Genomic DNA, 22,853 nt, shown 5'->3' with positions numbered 1-22,853 from the left:
CTGCTCCAGAGTACAGGCCTCGGTGTAACGCTCATTCCTTCGACAATAAAAGCGAATCCGACCATCACCCCTGGTGAGACAAAACCGCGACTCATCAGTGAAGAGCACTTTTTGCCAGTCCCGTCAGGTCCAGCGACGGTGGGCTTGTGCCCATAGGCGACGTTGTTGCCGGTGATGTCTGGTGAGGACCTGCCTTACAACAGGCCTACACGCCCTCAGTCCAGCCTCTCTCGGCCTATTGCGGACAGTCTGAGCACTGATGGAGGGATTGTGCGTTCCTGGTGTAACTCGGGCAGTTGTTGTTGCCATCCTGTACCTGTCCCGCAGGTGTGATGTTTGGATGTACCGATCCTGTGCAGGTGTTGTTACACGTGGTCTGCCACTGCAAGGACAATCAGCTGTCCGTCCTGTCTCCCTGTAGCACTGTCTTAGGCGTCTCACAGTACGGACATTGCAATTTATTGCCCTGGCCACATCAGTCCTCATTCCTCCTTGCAGCATGCCTAAGGCACGTTCACGCAGATGAGCAGGGACCCTGGGCATCTTTCTTTTGGTGTTTTTCAGAGACAGTAGAAAGGCCTCTTTATTGTCCTAAGTTTTCATAACTGTGACCTTAATTGCCTACCGTCTGTAAGCTGTTAGTGTCTTAACGACCGTTTCACAGGTACATGTTCATTAATTGTTTGTGGTTCATTGAACAAGCATGGGAAAAAGTGTTTAAACCTTTACAATGAAGATCTGTGAAGTTATTTGGATTTTTACGTATTATCTTTGAAAAGTCCTGAAAAAGGGATGTTTCTTATTTTGCTGAGTTTATATTTACTCCCCTGCCTATTCAAATCAAATTTATTTGTCACATACACATGGTTAGCAGATGTTAATGCGAGTGTAGCGAAATGCTTGACTCTTCACTTCACTGCTTGACTCTTCACTTCACTATTCATTTGGACAGTGATGTTAAAACATTTAATTTGGCTCTGTACTACAGAATTTTGGATTTTTTTATATTTATTTAACTAGGCAAGTCAGTTAAGAACAAATTCTTATTTACAATGACGGCCTACACCGGCCAAACCCTCCCCTAACCCGGACAATTGTGCACCGCCCTATGGAACTCCCGATCACGGCCAGTTGTGATACAGCCCAGAATCGAACCAGGGTCTGTAGTGACGCCTCTAGCACTGAGATGCACTGCCTTAGACCGCTGCACCACTCGGGAGTCAATTTGAGTTTAAATGTTTTATATGAGGTGATTTCATACATACCAGTATCTGTTTTACCGTTTTGAAATAAATGCACTTTATGTATCTAGTACCCCATTTGAAGGGGTCATAAGTATTTGGACAAATTCACTTATAGTGTATTAAAATTAGGTCAAAAGTTTAGTATTTGGTCACATATTCCTAGCACGCAATGACTCTACAGTCTTGTTGGATGCATTTGCAGTTTGTTTTGGTTGTGTTTCAGATTACATTGTGCCCAATAGAAATGAATGGTGAATAATGTATTGTGTAATTTTGGAGTCACTTTTACTATAAATAAGAAGAGAATGTTTCTGAACACTTCTACATTAATGTGGATGCTGCCATGGTTACGGATAATCCTGAATGATGAGTAAGAAGGTTTCAGATGCACACAGATCAGGCCCCAAAACATCCTAACCTCTCATCATTACAATAGCTTAGCATTTTGGGGGGGTAGGATATTTGTGTGTCTGTAGATTTCTCACTCATCATTATTCATGATTCATTCATGATTATCCGTAATCATGGCAGCATCCACATTAATGTAGAAGTGTTCAGAAACATATTAAATATGCAGGGGAGTGTATAATACATGTTTTTATCTATAAACAGGCCAAACATCAACCTACCTCTGTTTCTGTCTCTCTCTCTCTCTTTCTCTCTCCCCCCTTCCCCTCTCTCTCAGGGAGGAGGAGGAGAGGATGGGGGTCCAGGGCCAGCAGGGTCAGATGGTACCAGAGGTCCAGCTGGAACCATGGGTGTAGTAGGACCAAAAGGCTTTACTGTAAGTAACCCACACTTTATGGAGATCATGTGTGTGTGTTCCTTTCCACAATATACAGTAGAAGCAGCTCCATTAAACCCATCACATTTAGAATGATGAATGAAATACTGTAGTTGTTTGAATGCGTCTACCATGGACCATACGATGTCAGGAGAGACACAGGAATGCTACTTATATGATATAGGCTGAGGGAAACATTGACATGTTATTGATTGTGGATCATTGTTCATTTGTCCTCTCAGGGAGACCCTGGTAAGGCAGGAGAAGTGGGGACCCCAGGTGTTGCAGGACAGAGGGTAAGTACACTACACTCATCAGGGGTTCAAATAGGATTTTGTAGGTGGTGGAACTGCCCCGCAAACTGGTTCATTTCCAAATATAAACTGGGTGGTTCGAGCCCTGAATGCTGATTGGTTGACAGCCATGGTATATCAAACCGTATCCCACAGGTATGACAAAACATTTATTTCTACTGCTCTAATTAAGTTGGTAACCAGTTTATAATAGCAATAAGGCACCTCGGGGGTTTGTGATATATGGCCAATATACCACGGCTAAGGGCTGTATCCAGGCACTCCGCCTTGAGCCGTGCATAAGAACAGCTCTTAGCCGTGGTATATTGGCCATGTACCACACCCTCTCGGGCCTTATTGCTTAAATAAAACATTTTCAGTTTCCATTCTAAGCTTTCTCCCATTGTAAGCTGGTAGAACTCTGCTGTAGTACCTCATAGTACACACTGACCACTGAGGACTGTTTCTCATACAGGGGGTTAATGGGAAAGCTGGAGAGATGGGCGCTGGTGGCACTGCTGGTCCAGCAGTAAGTATCTGGTTAATATGTTTCAATTAAACGATATATACCAACACAGTTTAAACATGAAATACTGTATGGGGTTATGGTAAGCTTAAACCGCTGCTGGTTGTCCTGTCCATACTTGACTTCTTTTAGGGAGTTGGAGGGAAGAGAGGAGAACAAGGACCTCCTGGTATGAATGGCTTCCATGTATGCTGTTTCACATGGGATTTATTCATCTTGTATTTACTAGAATAGAGACTAGTGATAGTTCTAGTCAATAAAGGGGAAATGAGAGCTATAATGGTGTGATGTATTTCAGGGTCTACCTGGATCTGCTGGTCCACCCGGAGAGTCTGGGAAACCAGGTGCTGAGGTACGGTATGACATCACGCCCGACTGTGACATACAATAAGCTCTATTTACAGTTGATTTGTTTACAGCTTATTTATGTTACATTTCAACAATAGATCATTTCTTTAGATAATGAACTAAATGTTGTTCTGTTGATAGACGCATGACTGGGTATGTGTGCCTTTGCCTGCAATGGACCAAACAAAGGCACATGTTAACCAGTCATGAGTCTGCCAACATAACGAAACACAGTCCATTCATTATCTACAGTAAGAATCTAGAAATGTAACAGGTTTTTGAGTTGAGTTATAGATCAACACTACTATTAGGTTCATCAACGTTTCTGGGTTATTTAATGCTGCATTTACACAGGAAGCACAATTCTGATCTTTTACCCTATTATTGATAGCAGGTTGGCATTTATTGGGATGACTCATGTTCTGGAGGCAGCTCTGCAGGGTAGTTACATGCTGGCACAGCCACAAAGTCAAAAAATCTTATTTTAAACCTAACCTTAACCACAATGCTAACCTTTTGCCTAACCCTAACCTTAAATTAAGACCATTTTTGTTTTTATAAATGTTTATGATATATCACCAATTTTGACTTTCAATCTGGCCCATAAACGTCAACCTGCTTCTTGGCAAAATTGCTGTTCTGGTTGGTCAAAAGACCAATTAGTGGAAAAATATCAAAATTAGGCTGCCTGTGTAAACAAGTTCGAGTTGATTTGTCGTATGCCCACGATACACATGGTATACACAGTCCAATGAAATGCTTACTTGCAGGTTCCCTCTCGACAATGTGACAACAATAAGAAATAGCAAAAGATAAGAATACAAAAATAATAAGGAAATTAACTCAGTAGAATATAATAAAAATGTAGCATAAGTATAAATGCAGGAAGTGTGTCAGGGAAGGGGATTGGACAGTAAGGAAGGTGGAAGAGGGGATTGAAACTGCCTGTCTGTTGTGTTGATGAAATGGTTTTGGTATTGTCATTCCCAGGGTATCGCTGGAGAGGGAGGGGCTGCTGGTCTCACAGGGCCAAGGGTAAGCCATCTTAATAGCTGATTTATCTATTCATTTGATGCCCATTTGAATACAACCCGCAATAGGGGAAAAGTAACCCTGCCCCTCTGCAGAGAAAATGCATCTTCCAACTGAAATCATAATCATATTGATATTTTTTCAATACAGAAGTACAATTACCTAATACATAATGGAAACCTATCGTGTGGCAAAATTCAGTTTTTTCCCCAATGCGGTTTTGTTTGAGTTCAGTCCTTATCTTCACTACTAAAATAAGGTTTGTAACTAGGGCACTGTGTTTTTGTTAATCATGTCACATGGCCTGGATTTTAATCTTCATGTAAAGCTTTTTCATCAAACTGTCCCATTTTTAAAATGTCAGAAGGTCCAGCACCATCTTCAGACAATTGCTTTAATTTTTTGGTCTAATTCTCATTTCTGGAAAAAGCTTAAAATCCAGGTCATGTGACATGATAACTAAAACACAAGGCCCTGTTTATAACATACAGCGCTGTAAAGACGTTGTTTGTAGCTGACCAGTGGGTGATTGTATCGCAGGGTGAGCGTGGCATCCCAGGAGAGAGAGGTGATGTGGGAACTAACGGACTACCGGGGCCCAAAGGTATTTCAGGGGGGCCAGGACCAGAGGGATCAAAGGTAAGTCTAGAACACATCACTTTAAAAGATGAATTTATTTGTGTCTTTATTCATTCAGTCATTTAACCAGGTTGTCAAATGATATCTCTTCCACGATGGAGGCCTAATGCAGATTAACAATGTAATGATAACCTCATATATCCATGTTATTTCCCACAAACATGATATGAGAGTTGTTTCTGTGTGTGTTCTTCCCCCAGGGTGGGTCTGGAACTAAAGGAACCGTTGGGGACATAGGAGCTGCAGGCCTGCAGGGGATGCCAGGGGAGAGGGGTATCCCTGGTTCTCCTGGTCCTAAAGGAGATGTGGTAAGTATCTGTGTTGGAGGGGAAAATATCAACCAAAACTTGGTAAAGTCCACAAAGTACCTCCAGAGTCCAAGACACTAGAAGGAACTACAAGTTGTAACCCTTCAAAGTGGTGTATTCCATGCTATAACTGGGTGGGTTCATTCTGCAGTCCTGTTCTGCTGACCCCTCTTCTCTCCTTAGGGTTCAGTTGGTGAGAAAGGAACCGAGGGTACTGCTGGAAACGACGGGCCCGGGGTGAGAGTTGCCTTACACATACATGTCTACACATACCTTTCTGAGTCACCTAAATGGATTACATCAAGGATTTAAGCAAAAATAACATCTTAAAATGTCACCCACAACAAAATTCTGTTAGGTTCAAGTTGAATGATATGTCAAAATGTAGTGACGTCATCATAACCAGTTGTAGGCCCTGGGTGGAGTGGAGTGACCTTTTGATGCACCTTCTAGTTTCATTGGTTTCATAACCATAGGAAGTTGTTCACAGCAAGTTGTCGAATATTTGAAATCCTGTTTGTTTTTCATTTGAAGGGACTTCCTGGTCCAGTTGGACCAACAGGAGGCATTGGGCTCAATGGTGATAAGGCAAAGCATTCATTCACTCACTCACTCACTCACTCACTCACTCACTCACTCACTCACTCACTCACTCAAATGTATTCATGAAGGCCTCTTTACATCATTAGTTGTCACATAGTGCTTTAACAGTAACCCTGCCTAGACCCTAAAGGTGCATCCAGCATACAGTCACCAACAGCACTTAGACAGACAGACTAGATGAACATACACTGTAGCAGAGAACACCTATCCATATTAAGGCCTCAGTGCCTACCACAGATACCCAGACAATATATTATATTTGTTTGTTTTAGGGAGAGGCCGGCCCTAAAGGGCCCCCTGGACGTCGAGGAGCGCGAGCAGTGGCCGTAAGTACTGCGATTCATTTTGTAAAACTATTGACACGTGAAATACTGTAAGTTGTCTTGTGTACAATTGTGTACAATTGTCCCATAGTAAAAAAAGACAATTGCAACATACTGTTAATAGTTATCATATACCTCTGTACTGACCTCTGACCCAACATCTGTTATAGGGAGCTTCTGGGGAGCCTGGTCCAACCGGTGCAGTAGGATTCCCTGGGTCTCCTGTGAGTGGCTTTCAAACAATGTGGCGGTCTGTCACGCCCAATAGTGTCAGCTATGACAGGCGCCTTCCCTGTTGTATTGTGTCCCTTCATGCTCTGTTAATTTGTCAACCTTGGCTTGGTGTTGTTACAGGTGATGTCTGAACAGATTACGCTGCAAACATCCTCCTGTATAATGTTGAATACAAATTTCAGTAATGGTCAAAGTTAATAACCATTTCCATATAACCACATAGTAAATATTTCCATGGTAAGACTTGGAAGTCGTTTCGCATTGCGATGAATCTGCCCAGTAATCATGGTCATTGTGTCCGACTCTTCGCAGGGTCCTGATGGGCAACCCGGGGTCAAAGGTGAACCAGGAGAGAGGGGTCAGAAGGGTGAGGCTGGAGCACAGGGACTCCAGGGAACAGCTGGTAAACTTGGTTCCCAGGGTCCTGCTGGTGTGACTGGACTAAAGGGGGCCAGAGGAACACAAGGGGCCGCGGTGAGTGCGTCGTACTGAGGGTGACATATAACGGCTGGAGCATTCATAGAAACACTTCACCATGGTATTTACTGTAGAAATAGACCTGATCATGGCTACTCAGCACAGAGTAGGAATGCTTTTCCAGGGAATTCACAGAATATGTAGTACAGTATGTTGATATTTTCTGATAAGAATTTCATCTGTCATTTTCAGGGTGGGTCTGGTTTCCCAGGATTCCCTGGGGGAGTTGGTCCAGCAGGCTCCGTTGTGAGTTAATCCTACTATTGACCAATCAAATCACTTTCTACCTATGAGATCACCAATAAATTATTTCATAAACAATAGCAATATAGTGAAATATGTTATTCCATTACTCACGTTGTCTTTCCCCTCTTCCAGGGTGAGGTAGGGGTGCCTGGAGACATTGGTACCCCAGGGAAGGCAGGTACTCCTGGACTTAGAGGCGAGAATGGAGGCCCTGGGCGTGTAGGAGAGAGAGGGGCCCCGGGCCCAGCAGGTGGCCCAGGAGACAAGGGAGAGCCTGGAGAGGATGGACCAGGGGTAAATATGAGAGAGTTACAGAAGTAAAACATTTAGCTGTATCGTTCAAAGTGGTTTACAGAGCGAGACTTCTCTGCCATCCTCCATTACTCTATACTTCTTTTGATAGACTAGGAAATATCTGAAGTGACCATTGGCCAATGGGATGGTCTTTGTTTCTGACAGGGCCCTGATGGGCCGGCGGGACCACCAGGCATCTCAGGACAACGAGGTGTTGTGGGCATACCTGGAGTCAGAGGAGAGAGCGGGATGGTTGGGCCCCCCGGTACTGCTGTATGTATGGAACTCAAGTTCACATTCACCATTCATTTCTATAGTCTTGAGAGTAGTATCATTATACACTGAACAGAGTCCCAATCCAAGACTCAGTCAGATATGCAGTACACTCATACACTTTCCATTTGTGTCCTGACCAGTGATGTCACACTTTTTCCCCAGGGTGCACCCGGAAAATCAGGTGCCCCCGGAACTCGGGGAGGCAAGGGTGCTGTCGGTGCAGTCGGGTTACCAGGGGCAACCGGACCAAGAGGGGACCTTGGTCTTACGGTATGTGTTTTCACTTAATTGACCCATGACTGTTCTGTCTGTGGGTTCAGTGAACACATTTCCATTAAACCAACTGTGGATTAAAACATCCTGACACCTTTCATTCATGTGGGAATTATAATAGTTCCCCTGAAAAGCAGGTCTGTACTGTAACAGAAGGATACTGTACTATACAGCACAGGTAAACTTAATGCAGCAATCTGTCTTTACAGGGTAATGCTGGGTCTGATGGGGTACCTGGCAAGGATGGACTTATAGGAGCCAGGGTAAGACACAGCTACAGATGGACAAGAAACTTTATGGAAATGTATGATCAAACCATTTCACCAGAAAATCTGTCCTGTCTGTCTGTCTGTCTGTCTGTCTGTCTGTCTGTCTGTCTGTCTGTCTGTCTGTCTGTCTGTCTGTCTGTCTGTAGGGAGATAGAGGGAATCCTGGTGTTGAGGGTCTTGCTGGAACTCCGGGGCTTCATGGCTCTGTTGGTCCAGTCGGCACCTCTGGTGTCCCTGGGAAGAGAGGAGACAATGTGAGTAATCTGGACATTGCCACAATGCCATCGCAGAGTTAATTGCCACACCAACGTTCAGAGCCTTCTAGCCTTGAGACATGACTGTAGACCCTTATGGCGTTAGAGGTCATAGGAGTCTACAGTGTTTGAGGTCAAAACCCAGTATGAAAATATATGCACTCACTACTGTAACTCACTACTGTCTTCTCTGGATAAGAGAGTCTGCTAAATGACAAAATGTAAAAATGTAATGTTTCAGGGTTACGAGCTGTCATGCTCTGAGTAGATGTGACAAGGTTGGTAGTAGTAAACTCATTTCAGGTTCTATGATTTGATTTCCCTTGACATAGTTTTTTTGTTTTTCAACACCAGGGTGCTAGAGGGCCTCCAGGACCCCAGGGACAATCAGGGATCCGGGGGAAGCTGGTAAGAACACCTCTCTTACATTTCCTATGAAGTAAGTACACTACTAGTGGTAGTAGTATGCCTGTTGATGAAGTAAGTACACTACTAGTGGTAGTAGTATGCATGTTGATGAAGTAAGTACACTACTAGTGGTAGTAGTATGCATGTTGATGAAGTAGAGTACACACTACTAGTGGTAGTAGTATGCCTGTTGATGAAGTAGAGTACACACTACTAGTGGTAGTAGTATGCCTGTTGATGAAGTAGAGTACACTACTAGTGGTAGTAGTAGTATGCCTACTGATGAAGTAGAGTACACTACTAGTGGTAGTAGTATGCCTGTTGATGAAGTAGAGTACACACTACTAGTGGTAGTAGTATGCCTACTGATGAAGTAGAGTACAGTACTAGTGGTAGTAGTATGCCTGTTGATGAAGTAGAGTACACACTACTAGTGGTAGTAGTATGCCTGTTGATGAAGTAGAGTACACACTACTAGTGGTAGTAGTATGCCTGTTGATGAAGTAAGTACACTACTAGTGGTAGTAGTATGCCTGTTAATGAAGTAGAGTACACTACTAGTGGTAGTAGTATGCCTGTTGATTAGTACATACTGTATAAACTAGTGATATGCAAAATCTGTTTACTTTTCCCCCGAACCAATATTGGTATCATATCGGTTTAAATGAATAGCATCAAAACAGTTGAATAACATTGCACTTCCAAGGCTTTGTAGCTCAGACAGCTGCTTGCTGATTGCCCATTGGGTCAGGTGTGAATGCCCGTGGTACTAACCTACCCCACCAGTTCGAATACAATGGGAAGCTCGTTCCAAGTTTTAATGTCGCATGCAGTGAAAAGTCTGCCTTGCAAACTCAACAGCGCAATAATCAATAACAATGTATTACTAGGGGAAAAAACACAAGAAATAAGAATAAGAAATATGATATACACAATAAAGTAAGTAAGCATACTATACTGTATACAGGAAATATTTTAAAAGTCAGTTCCAATACCATATTTACATGTGCAGGGATACTGGAGTGATGGAAGTAGATATGTATAGGGGTAAGATGACTAGGCAACAGGATATAAGTTGAACAGAGTAGCGGCAGCTTGCATGTGAGTAGGTGTGTAGAATCAGTAAAAATGTATGTGCATATTATGTGTGAGTGTGCAAATGATGGAGTGAGTGTTTGTGTGTGTGTGTTGGAGTGACAGTGAGTGTGAGTGTGTAGGTCCCTGTGAGTGTGCAGAGACAGTGCAAAGATTTAAATAAAAGGGCAATAAAGATACAGAGTTAACTCAGATTGTCTGTGTAGCTATTTTGTTAGTTATTTATCAGTCGTATTGCTTGAGGATAGAAGCTGTTCAAGAGCCTGTTGGTTTCAGACTTGATGCACCGGTGTCTCTTGCCGTGCGGCAGCAGAGACAATAGTCTATGGCTTGGGGGGTTGGAGTCTTTGACCACTTAATCGCCCATCAACAGGCAGTGAAGTATACTAAAGAGCCTGTGAGAGGGTTCTGTGCCTACAGAACCGCTATCACGATATGCCTTGCTCGTATTGATATCAATATCAAATGATATCGAAATCATATTGAATTCTCAATATTGATGCCCAGCACTAACATGAACCTATGATACTGACACAGGAACCTGTATTTATTGACAGACCAGTAAACCCATGTTGTATAAGTCTCAATGAGTGTTGATCTGGATAAATCTGCTCACAGTAATTTACAGCAAATGATCATGATTTTTTTTAATCCTAGGGGCCTCAAGGGCCACAGGGAGACAGGGGAGCCAAAGGAGACCAAGGAGAGAGAGGGCAGAAAGGCCACAGAGGCTTCACTGGATTGCAAGGCTTACCTGGGACAACTGTGAGTAAAAACTGCCCAAGCACTATTAAAAGGCATAATCTGTCATTTAATTTATGGAAAATTGTATTAACTTCGCAAAATCAATTAAATGCTTTTATTATTAATTATGTCAGCCAATAACAGGCTAATCAATGGCCTTCTGTTTGTAGGGACAATCTGGGGATGTTGGAGCTCGAGGAATTGTAGGACCTACTGGACAGAGAGTAAGTACACTGAATAAGCTGTCAATGCCTCAGTATAATGGTCAATTTGTGTGTGCTGTTTGTTTCCCTTTATAAATCTGATTGTGTTTTTCATCAGGGGCCCCCTGGTGTGGTTGGCCCCGCGGGAGGTGATGGCCAAATCGGGCTGACCGGGCCCATGGGCTCCCCTGGATCAAGAGGAACCAGTGGAGACATCGGACCTCAGGTGAGACGTTAGAGACTAGTGGTTCTGTTGTCACTATGCTGGTTGGATCCACTATGACTTTCAAATGGATGTCAGAACAAACCAGGCTTTGGATGTTGATCAATTGCTTGTCCAATAGAATTGCTTGTTAGATTAAGCATGCAAATAATTCATACATGTGTCGTGTCTTTGGCTATGCCGTATTAAATGATATGACATGCTATTCTATAAAATCCTTTCTCTGTAATTAATATTACCTGATTGAGCTAGTCATGTAAATGTAATTAACTCGAAAGTCGGGGCACGACAAAATAATATTTATAGAGCAGTTATCTTCCGAATAAACTCTTAAAGACCTAGTAATATTTTACATCAATAGCAGTCAATATTAATCGTCACCTTATTTCTTTCTCATCTGAAAGTTGTAAATTCTTGGTTATCTTCATGAACCCTGGCTAACAAGTTGAATCAGCAATACAAAATTGGGTTTAATTATTTATTTACTAAATACCTAACTAATCACACAGAATTACATATACACAGAATGAATCATACCTTGATTACAAATTACGTCATAAAGGAAAACGTCCCTAGCGGACGGAACAGATATGACAGCTGGTTACCCAAAGGAAAGGGGGCTGGGTTTGAGTGAAAGAGCGGGAAGACTGAAGAACAAAGGGAGAAGCAATGTCTCTATCGGGCCGTAGGCAACTACTCTATCGTAAATACAGAATCTTATGCATTCTAAATTAACGCCCATTTGGAAAAGGAAAAGGCAATGAATATTTACTCTGAGCTGCGCTTCAGTAGGTTGGTGGTAGATGGAAGGCCGAGTTGCCCAAGAGTTCTTCCATCCTTTGAAGAGCGTCTCTGGTGGTAAATTGGATACGTTGTAGTAACGTCATTGTGTGGTAGACGGGATACTCTGTCTGTCCTCTCCTAGCCCAGTTTAAAGCGGCCGCTGCTAACTCAACGGCTAGGAGGTATCACTTCTGTAGTGAATAAGAGTTCAAAGTTCATACCATTCGCAACCAAAGCTCACGCTGAGGTTGGCTTCGTTCTGTAGTTATTATCTGAACCCTTCTGACATCGGATCGTCATCCTAATGTACCCGGAACAGAAGGTTACATTTTCGTCAAGGGCTTATATAATGGAGGGAGAAGGGTGTGTCTTCATAGTTTTATAACCCATGTCTCTTCACAGGGGCCACTGATTGAGCAGAGCCCTAACCTTATGAAAACCCAAATCTCTCATTTGGAAGCTAAAATTACATTTAATCTTTTCACCAATCATTTTATATTTAAACATTTGAATTGCACAACAATTCCATGTGAATCTGATAACTATAATGTGTAGACTTTCCACTGTACCGTTAATGTCATCCTATCATTGATGAGAATGTCTCAGATGACAACTGAACTGACATCATATTCATTAAGTACCAACGGATATGTTCAACTGGTTGTATTCCCAAAATATGGTTCATTTCCCCCCACCTGATATTCCCAGAATCTCTGTTTAACAAAGGCTATTCAAGAGTCCCTCTGTAGAGTCAAGAGAGAGGGAAGGGAGAAAGGTATTTATGGGGTATCATAAACCTTACCCACAGGCCAACGTCATGACACCTGTGACACATTCAGTGTTTCTAATGCAAAAAAGCCAACAAGGAGACATGGCATATCAAAGGACAGTAACATACCTGTTTCTTGACTTCTCTCCTCTTTTCCAGGGGCCTCCTGGGGATGCTGGTCCCCCTGGTCCCCCAGGGACCCCTGGCCCTCCCACTGCTGGGGCTGATATGTTCGGCTTCAGCAGCTCCTTCGACTACGACTACGGCGAGGACCAGGATGGACCACCTCCACCCCCAGAGTTTAACGGGGATGAATCAGCCCCCCCTCAACCCCCTCCAGAGTCCAACTGGAACGACTCCGGCCCCCATCCCCCTCCAGAGTTCAACGAGGATGAGGCGCGTCCCAATAATGCCTCGACCGTCCTCGGGGCAGACCAGAGCGTCCAGACCACGCTGAAGAGCCTCAGTGGAAACCTGCAGAACATGAAGTGCCCCGATGGCAGCCAGGCCAACCCCGCCAAAACCTGCCAGGACATCAAGCAGTGCCATTCCCTTAAAAAGACTGGTAGGTCCAGTTTTCACCACAGACTGTGTCTTCTCTTGTTTTTAACTGCTTTTTGTCTTGCCTATTCTTTACTCAAGCTTTTGTTTTGCTGCGACGTAGTTAGGGTGTTATAGATGAATTAATGGATGCATATACTCGTTAGGTGATATTGACTTTATTGACAAGTGGAGTCCGTGTGTCTAATAGATGATGAGATACTTGGTCTTTCCATGTCCAGGAGACTACTGGCTGGACCCCAACCAGGGCAGTACCAAGGATGTTATCAAGGTGTTCTGCAACATGGAGACTGGTGAGACCTGCATCTCAGCCCACCCCATCTCAGCCAGCATCCCTCGCAAAACATGGTGGACCAAATCCACTCCCACTGCCAGCAAACCTGTCTGGTTTGGAGCAAATATGAATGGAGGAACTAAAGTGAGTATATAAAATATACACGATGTCTATTCAATGAAGGCATGTAGTATATAGATGATAGCATTACACTGTGGATACCTCTAAAGCGGCCAACTGTTTCTATGAATAAACGAGCTACCATACTGTAGAATAAATTCACCAAGCACAATACTGCTTTAAAAACATACATCCTCTGCTGCTTTGATTATATAGCAATGGAAGACTTCTTTCTGTCAGAAAAATAGCTGGAGATGTTTGTGAAAAACTGTTACAACTCCAGGTGTATTTTTCTAACATTGATGTAAAAACTGAAATGCTGATTAATGTACAATAGTGTCCCTGTGAAATACTTTTTTTCAATAAACTTCTGATTCCAGTTTAGCTACGGCAACAAGGAGGAGCTGCCCAACGCCGTAACCATTCAGATTCGGCTGATCCGCCTGCTTTCTAAGGAGGCTGTCCAGAATGTCACCTACCACTGCAAGAACAGCGTGGCCGTGAATGACGTGGCCGTGAATGACGGAGTCACAGGCAACCTGAAGAAGGCTCTGATCCTCAAGGGCTCCAACGGACAGGAGGTCAAGGTTCAGGGCAACTCCCGCCTCAGATACACTGTCCTGGAGGATGGCTGCTCCGTAAGTCACCTAACTACCTACCTACCTACAGTACCTACCTACCTATACCTACTTATACCTACAGTACAGTATACCCACCTACCTACCTATGCCTACCTACCTATACCTGCCTGCCTACCTACCTACCTATATACCTACAGTATACCTACCTACCTAACTACCTACCTACCTATACCTACACTACCGGTCAAAAGTTTTAGAACACCTACTCATTCAAGGTTTTTTTTTTTTTTTTTACTAGTATCTACATTGTAGAATAATAGTGAAGACATCAAAACTAGGAAATAACACACATGGAATGATGTTGTAACCAAAAAAGTGTTAGCCACACTTTGCCTTGATGACAGCGTTGCACACTCTTGGCATCCTCTCAACCAGCTTCATGAGGTCGTCACCTGGAATGCATTTCAATTAATAGGTGTGCCATGTTAAAAGTTAATTTGTGGAATTTATTTCCTTCTTAATGCGTTTGAGCCAATCAGTTGTGTTGTGACAAGGTAGGGTTGAGGACCGCCACAGGAAAGGAAGACCCAGAGTTAGGGGGGTAGACAGAAGATAGCCCTATTTGGTAAAAAACCAAGTCCATATTATGGCAAGAACAGCTCAAATAAGGAAAGAGAAATGACAGTCCATCATTACTTTAAGACATGAATTTCAGACAATATGGAACATTTTAAGAACTTTGAATGTTTTTTTAAGTGCAGTCGCAAAAACTATCAAGCGCTATGATGAAACTGTCTCTCATGAGGATCACCACAGGAATGGAAGACCCAGAGTTACCTCTGCTGCAGAGGATAAGTTCATTAGAGTTACCAACCACAGAAATTGAAGCCCAAATAAATGCTTCACAGAGTTCAAGTAACAGACACATCTCAACACTGACTGTTCAGAGGAGACTGTGTGAATCAGGCCTTCATGGTCAAATTGCTGCAAAGAAACCCCTACTAAAGACACCAATAAGAAGAAGAGAATTGCTTGGTCCAAGAAACACGAGCAATGGACATTAGACCGGTGGAAACTTGTCCTTTGGTTTGGAGTGCAAATTGCAGATTTTTGGTTCCAACCGCTGTGTCTTTGTGAGACGCGGTGTGGGTGAACAGATCTCCGCATGTGTATTTCCCACCGTGAAGCATGGAGGAGGAGGTGTTATGGTGTGGGGGGGCTTTTCTGGTGACACTGTCTGTGATTTATTTAGAATATAAGTCACACCTAACCAGCATGGCTACCACAGCATTCTGCAGTGATACGCCATCCCATCTGGTTTGGGCTTAGTGGGACTATAATTTTTTTTTCAACAGGGCAATGACCCAACACACCTCCAGGCGGTGTAAGAGCTATTTTACCAAGAAGGAGAGTGATGGAGTGCTGCATCAGATGACCTGGCCTCCACAATCACCCGACCTCAATCAAATTGAGATGGTTTCGGATGAGTCGGACCGCAGAGTGAAGGAAAAGCAGTATACAAGTGCGCAGCATATATGGGAACTCACTGAAGACTGTTGGAAAAGCATTCCAGGTGAAGCTGGTTGAGAGAATGCCAAGAATGTGCAAAGATGTCATAAAGGCAAAGATTGGCTACTTGAAGAATCTCAAATATAAAATATATTTTGATTTGTGTAACACTTTTTTGGTTACTACATGTTTCTATATTTGTTATTTCATAGTTTTGACATCTTCATTATTATTCTACAATGTAGAAAATAGTAAAAAAAAAAAAAAAAAAACTTGAATGAAACCCTTGAACTTTTCATTCAAATATTTTTATTGAACACACACAGGAATGGTGTATAGGTATGAAAGGCAGGTATACAATTTTTAACTAAACATAAAAGAGCAGACAGAAATAAAAAGATCCAGAGTTCTGGGTACAAAACAATTATTACAAAACAAGACATACAAAACAAGGACAGGTAGAAAGAAAGAGGGTGGGTGTCACCCCCCCCTTATTCCCCCCCTTTATCCCTCCCCCCCCCTTATCCCTTCCCCTTATACCCCTCCCCGCTGCTCGGGTGGCGGTGCCAGCACGTGCTGCCCAGAGGTGGATTAAAATATTACAATGGAGAGTGCGTTAAAAAGTACAAATTCACAGCGCCGAATGGTCCAAGTAAGAGAGGAAAGGCTGCCAGATCTGATCAAATGTTAATAATTTATTGATCAGAATATATCTAATCCTTTCTAAGTGTACAGTGTTTGCCAATTCGCTGAGCCATAATTTGGTAGTGGGCGCTTCCCTCTTTTTCCAGAACAACAAGATTAGTTTTTTTGCCGAAATGAGACTGTAAGAGATGAGTTGTTTTTGGGGGTTGGTTAGTCCGATTAGGGAATCGGACACTCCCAGGATTATCAGAAGCGGGTCTGGGTCAATTGAAGTCTCCAGAACTTCAGAGAGGATCCTAAAAATTCCACACCAGTAACCATGCAAGCTAGAGCATAGGGCAAAGCAGTGGAGAAGTGTACCCTGTGCAGCCTGACATTTATCACACAAAGGGGATGTATCAGGAAATATCCTATGCAGTTTGGTTTTGGAATAGTGTAATCTGTGCAATACCTTGAATTGTATGAGCCGATGTCTGGAGTTAATGGAGCAGGTGTGGATATACTCCAAGCTATCTTCCCAGTCTGCCATCGAAATGTCAGTCCCTAGTTCTTCCTCCCATTTTGCCTTAATGGCCTCTGTAGAGGGTGTGCTAACCGATTGAAAAGAGTCATATAAACGAGATATCAGTTTGTCTGAGGTGGGGGATGTTTTTATGCATCCGTCAAACATGGAAGGCTTAGCGTTCCCAAATGTTGGGAGGTGTTTCCTAACATAGTCTCTGATTTGTAGGTATCTGAAAAAGTTATTTCTGGGAAGATTATAAGTTTCCCTCAGCAACTCAAAGGAAGCAAAGGTCCCTTCTATATATAAATCCCCTATGGTACTTATCCCCAACTCTCCCCATTGCTCAAAGGTGTTATCAAGGTTGGAGGGGGCAAAGGAGGGGTTCCTGGCAACAGGGAGCATGAATGACATTGGTCTAAGCTCAAAGTGGGTTTTAATTTGCTTCCAGATTCGGACTGTGCTATGTATAATAGGATTGTTACGATAAAGTGACCTCTCCAGATTGACAGGCGACAAAATCACAGCACCAATAGAGAAGGGGTGACACTCCACACGCTCCATACTAAGCCAGGTGGGTGACGGACGTGCGTCATCCAGCAAAAACGTAACCGCACGGAGGTTAGCGGCCCAGTAATAAAATATAAAATTTGGGAGAGACAATCCTCCTTCCATCTTGGATTTGCAGAGGTGTTTTTTACCTATCCTGTGTGTTTTATAATCCCAGATGAAAGGATTGATAATTGAGTCCAGTTGTTTATGAAAGGATTTAGGTATGAATACTGGGATGTTCTGGTATAGGTAGAGCAGTTGTGGGAGGAAGACCATTTTAATGGCATTAATTCTTCCGAGCAGAGAAATTGGGAGAGTTCTCCAAAATTGTATGTTTGTTTTTAGTTTTTGCATCAGCGAGGGGAAATTCTCTTTAAATAGTAAGGAATATTGTTTGGTAACTACAATTCCTAGATAGGTCAATTTTTCTGAAGATAACTTAAGTGGAAGATGTTCTAGCCAGGAGGTGTTTTGTAACCGTATGGGCATTAATTCACTCTTGTTCCAATTTATTCTGTATCCCGAGAAGGTACCAAACAAATTAATCACATCAAGAATAGCTGGAATACTAGCTTGGGGTTCTGTTACATAGAGGAGAATGTCATCTGCATATAGGGAAATCTTATTTAGAGTATCTTTAGTATTATAGCCGTGTATTGCTGCATCAGATCTAATCGTCTGAGCGAGAGGTTCAATGATTAGGGCGAAGAGCATCGGCGACAGCGCACAACCCTGCCTTGTCCCTCTGTAGAGGTTAAATCGGGGCGACAATGATTGGTTAGTGAGTATTCTCGCACAGGGGTTCCTATATAAAAGCTGGATCCAATTTATGAACCCATCTCCAATATTAAATTTATGTAGGACTTTGAACAGATAGGACCACTCAACTTGGTCAAAAGCCTTCTCGGCGTCAAGAGATATAACGGCAAGGTCCATGTTTGGTAACCTCTGAGAATACATAATGTTGAAGAGGCGCCTGAGATTGAAGAATGAGTTTCTGTTCGGGATAAAGCCGGTCTGGTCCGAATGGACCAGTTTGCCAATTAAAGTGCTAAGCCTGTTAGCCAGGGTTTTTGCTAAAATCTTTTGGTCTGTATTGAGGAGGGATATTGGTCTGTACCACCCTACCTCTTCCGGATCTTTACCCTTCTTATGTATAACTGTAATGAATGCTTCATCCAAAGTAGATGGGAGAGCTCCATCCTCTCTGGACTGAACCAACATTTTGTGCAGGTAGGGAGAGAGCATGTTGCTGAATGTTTTATAGAATTCACCCGGGTATCCATCTGGGCCCGGGGTCTTGCCACTCTTTAGAGTTTTGATTGTTTCTCGAATTTCTTCAAGAGATATTTCCTTATTCAGGAAGTTAGAATCTTCCTGGTTCAGGGCAGGAAGATTACAGTCATCCAAAAAGTTTTGCATAATTAAGGGGTTAGAATCGGCTTTAGATGTATATAGAGTCTCATAAAACTGACGGAATCTGTCATTGATGTCTTTGGGGGAAGAGAGTAATTCCCCAGATGCAGACTTAACTTTGTGAATCATTCGGTCACTCACAATTTTTCGAAGTTGTCTGGCGAGTAATTTGTGTGGTTTGTCACCAAACTCAAAATATTTTTGCTTGGCGTAGAGAAAAGATTTAGCAATTTTAGCTGAGAGAGTCTGATTATATTCAAATTTTAAAGAGGTAATTTTTTTATGTTTCTCCATAGATGGATGTCTAGCATTCTCCCTATCCAATAAGTGAATTTGTCCCTCCAGTTCTACCAATTTTCCCTTGTTTTGCCTACTCCTGGCAGTCTGATAGGAGATGATACAGCCTCTCAAATAAGCCTTTAGTGTTTCCCACAGTAATGCTGGGGAAGTCTCTATGTTGTCGTTGGTATCAAAGAAAAATGTTATTTGGTCTTTAAGATGTTCACAGAATGTTGGTTCTGTGAGGAGCTGAGGATTTAACCTCCAGACCCTCTCGTTTGGTACCATGTCACCCAATCTCAGGGAGAAGGTGAGTGGACTGTGGTCCGAGATTATAATATCATGATACTTCACATTACAGGTATAGGGGAGTAGTTTAGCATCAACCAAAAAGTAGTCAATTCGAGTATAAACATTGTGAACATGAGAGTGAAAGGAGTATTCCCTGCCCGTAGGGTTAGTGATCCTCCATATATCAAATAAGTTAGAATTCTTTATGTAGGTATTCAAGAATTCACTTGAGTAGGAGGTGGGGGTTCGCCGGGTAGAGGATCTGTCCAAATATTGGTCTAGCACGCAGTTAAGGTCCCCTCCAATGATCAGGTTAGTGTGGGAGATATCTGGAATCAGGGCAAGGACTCTTTTGAAAAAAGAGGGGTTATCAATGTTTGGCCCATAGATATTTAGTAGAGTTACAGAAGTAGAGTGGATCTCTCCTATTACGATCACATAACGACCCTCTTTATCCACAATAGTGGTTTTATGTAGAAAGGGAATTCCTTTCCGTACCAGAATCGCTGTGCCTCTCGTTTTGGCAGAGAAGTTAGAGTGATACACTTGCCCCACCCACCTACATTTAAGTCTGCTGTGAGCATTATTTTTCAGATGGGTTTCTTGCAAAAATATAATATCAGACGAGAGTGCTTTCAAGTGGGCTAGGACCTTGCCTCTCTTAATTGGTTCGTTTAAGCCCCTGACATTCCAGGAAGTGAATGTGAGCCCCGCCCCCCTCTCATTTGTAGTTCCTATGGTGGCCTGCATAACTTGTAACTCAATAAAAAGGTAAGAAAGCGCACCAAACCATCACGATCAGCATATGTAGCAGCTACACCCGAGCAGTATCCAACCAGCCCCTCCCCCCCTGCAAGCCCCTTTACTTCCCACCCTGTTCCCCTACTTTCCCCACTATTTACCCCCCCGCCCAACCCACCTTTAACAGGCATACACAAATAGGAGAGAAAATAAAATAAAAATAAAAATAATAAACACATTGTCTGGCCGATGCCAAAAGAGCACGGCGCGACCTCGAACAAGAGGTGAAACAGAAATAAAATCCCAACTGTACGTTCACCTCTCACTATCCTAGAACTTCTACTAACATATGAACTGAGGAGGCTCCCGCGAATAAAGTGTCCAATTAGCATCTAATAAACCTAAAGAGAATAAGTTTCAACCTAAACATATTGCGCACTTAAGCGTCATCTTGGGTCAATCTATCCCTGAGATAAGCAAGATATAGCATCACAAGATTATTTTGCTAAGCACTGCCGGTCTAAACATGAACCATCAGCAACCAACTTAGACAGCCGTACATTTACATATTGTGGGTTAGATCGGAAACAAGAATTTTTCTAACTTAAACGTATCCCCCAGTCAGAAAATAAATAAATAAAAAGGTTATATACATGTATACATACACACACATACACATACCTACCCATATACATATATATATATATACATATACATACATACATACATATACACATATATATATACACATACATACACATATACATACACACATATATACATATACACATACATACACACATATATACATATATATACATATATATACATACACATATACATATATACATATATATATACATACATACATACATACATACATACACACATACATATACACACATACACATACATACACACATACATACAAACACATACACACACACACACACACATCCCCAAAAAATACATATAAAGGTATATATTTAAAAATATACATATACACACACCCATACATATCTACATATGCGCATATACACATACATACCCATACATACAGAAACATTCATGCCCCAGAGTAATAATCTACACTAATTTAAAATATACACATACATAATAGTAACATGCTAAGAGAAAATAATTATAAAGTACAAATAATAATTATATGTACGCACACCTACCTAGACACTACAGAGGGCTGGTAGGGATCTAATCGGGAGAGCGGCCCTCGGCTATATCAAAGGCAGAACGGCACAAAACATCCACCTGCTATCCAGGTGTCTGTGTCTGCCCCTTCCCCACCATCACCCCCAGTCCCCTGCAAGCTTTAAATAAATGGTATTGTAATAACAATAAATGTAAGAATTAAAAAATAAATAACGAAACAAAAACAAAAAAAATAGGGGGAATATAAGTATATTTATCCGAAAGTGACAATGATCAAACCTGGAAGGCATCCTAAATAGGCATCGCTCTGAACACAGCCAGAATGAAAGTGACTTTAATTGAGAGCCAAGACCGCCCTCCACAGCATCTTACATGTTCGGTAGCCCTTGTTGAGACCGTTCAATACGGTTTCACCCGTTATGGTTTAGTATGGATTCGATTCCATGAGCAGACCCTAACACACAATGACAAGGCACTCTAACCTGTACGGGGGATTGGCGTATGTTCCCGGATAAACTTCTCTGCGTCCAAAACCGAGGAGAGCCACATCTTCTCACCAGAGGGCGGGGTAATTCTTAGTCTTGCAGGGAAGAGCAAGGCTGGGCGAAGATGGAGTTTGTAGAGTTTGGCCATGACATCTCTGTAGCCGCCACGGTCCTTTGCCACATCGGGCGCATAATCATCATAGACACGGAAGGGGTGCCCTTTATGTAACAGGTTGCCCCTCATTCGGGCCTCGCGCAGGATAAGATCCTTGGTCTTGAAACTGTGACAACAGATGATTACTGGGCGAGGGCGTTGACCCGGTCCAGGCACTGGGACAGGGGCGCGATGTGCACGGTCCAGCTGGGGGTCCGAAGCCAAAACGTCCGATCCCATTGCATCCTTCAATAGCTTGGCGAAGAAGTCGGTGGGGCGAGAGCCCGCCTCTACCCCCTCTGCCAGACCAACAACGCGAAGGTTATTACGTCTGGAACGGCCCTCCAGGTCGACCACTTTCACAGAAAGCCTCTGCACAGTACCCTGTAGTGACGAGCACAGCTTCTCTAACTCGTCGATCCTACCAGCGCTGAATTCAGAAGCCCTCTCAAGGTCCACAATACTCTGGCCCTGCGAAGCGACCGCTCGAATGGTGCCCTCGATTTTGGTGTCCAGTTCAGCAATAGTAGCCTTAAGATCCTCAGCTAAAGCAACACGTAGTTCTCCCAAAGCCTGGGTAAGTTCTTTAAGTGTCACGTTGTTGCCTGTGCCTTCCGCCATGTCTGTCTCGTTGTTTGGTGTGGAGTAGGCCTCCGATGTGGATTTATTGTCCTTTGGTCGCTTATTACTCGGCATTTTTACACAGAAAGTTACGATGTTGTATTAGAAAGAAACGTTTGTTGTAAAAAGTATCATAAAGTAGGGTAAGTTAGATTATTTCGCAAAAAAGTTGCAGGAGCCTCTCACACGCAGCCGTTCACTCCAACATGCTAGCCCATTTTCAACCCTTGAACTTTTGACCAGTGGTGTACTTCTACCTACAGTATGCCTGCTGTACCTACCTACACCTACTACCTACAGGATACCC

General features: G+C 42.9%; 1 protein-coding gene across 1 annotated transcript in view; it reads left to right on the top strand.

Annotated features, from left to right (window-relative positions):
• The window catches only part of LOC129848418 (collagen alpha-2(V) chain-like), a 29,753-nt gene that overhangs the window by 1,575 nt on the left and 5,325 nt on the right, over positions 1–22,853 (top strand). Inside the window, exons 5-29 of the mRNA XM_055915658.1 lie at positions 1,930–2,028; positions 2,271–2,324; positions 2,797–2,850; positions 3,146–3,199; positions 4,186–4,230; positions 4,768–4,866; positions 5,067–5,174; positions 5,358–5,411; positions 5,709–5,771; positions 6,050–6,103; positions 6,271–6,324; positions 6,647–6,808; positions 7,004–7,057; positions 7,190–7,351; positions 7,517–7,624; positions 7,790–7,897; positions 8,110–8,163; positions 8,316–8,423; positions 8,778–8,831; positions 10,584–10,691; positions 10,841–10,894; positions 10,992–11,099; positions 12,808–13,213; positions 13,431–13,627; positions 13,984–14,241. Coding sequence (XP_055771633.1) covers positions 1,930–2,028; positions 2,271–2,324; positions 2,797–2,850; positions 3,146–3,199; positions 4,186–4,230; positions 4,768–4,866; positions 5,067–5,174; positions 5,358–5,411; positions 5,709–5,771; positions 6,050–6,103; positions 6,271–6,324; positions 6,647–6,808; positions 7,004–7,057; positions 7,190–7,351; positions 7,517–7,624; positions 7,790–7,897; positions 8,110–8,163; positions 8,316–8,423; positions 8,778–8,831; positions 10,584–10,691; positions 10,841–10,894; positions 10,992–11,099; positions 12,808–13,213; positions 13,431–13,627; positions 13,984–14,241 — 2,679 coding nt within the window. The remainder of the gene's footprint in view (positions 1–1,929; positions 2,029–2,270; positions 2,325–2,796; positions 2,851–3,145; positions 3,200–4,185; positions 4,231–4,767; positions 4,867–5,066; positions 5,175–5,357; positions 5,412–5,708; positions 5,772–6,049; positions 6,104–6,270; positions 6,325–6,646; positions 6,809–7,003; positions 7,058–7,189; positions 7,352–7,516; positions 7,625–7,789; positions 7,898–8,109; positions 8,164–8,315; positions 8,424–8,777; positions 8,832–10,583; positions 10,692–10,840; positions 10,895–10,991; positions 11,100–12,807; positions 13,214–13,430; positions 13,628–13,983; positions 14,242–22,853) is intronic.

Source organism: Salvelinus fontinalis, unplaced genomic scaffold, assembly GCF_029448725.1.
Source record: "Salvelinus fontinalis isolate EN_2023a unplaced genomic scaffold, ASM2944872v1 scaffold_1030, whole genome shotgun sequence".
In the NCBI taxonomy this organism is placed as follows: Eukaryota; Metazoa; Chordata; class Actinopteri; order Salmoniformes; family Salmonidae; genus Salvelinus; species Salvelinus fontinalis.
Note: the sequence above shows the minus strand (reverse complement) of the source record. Positions and strands in the feature narration are given on the sequence as shown.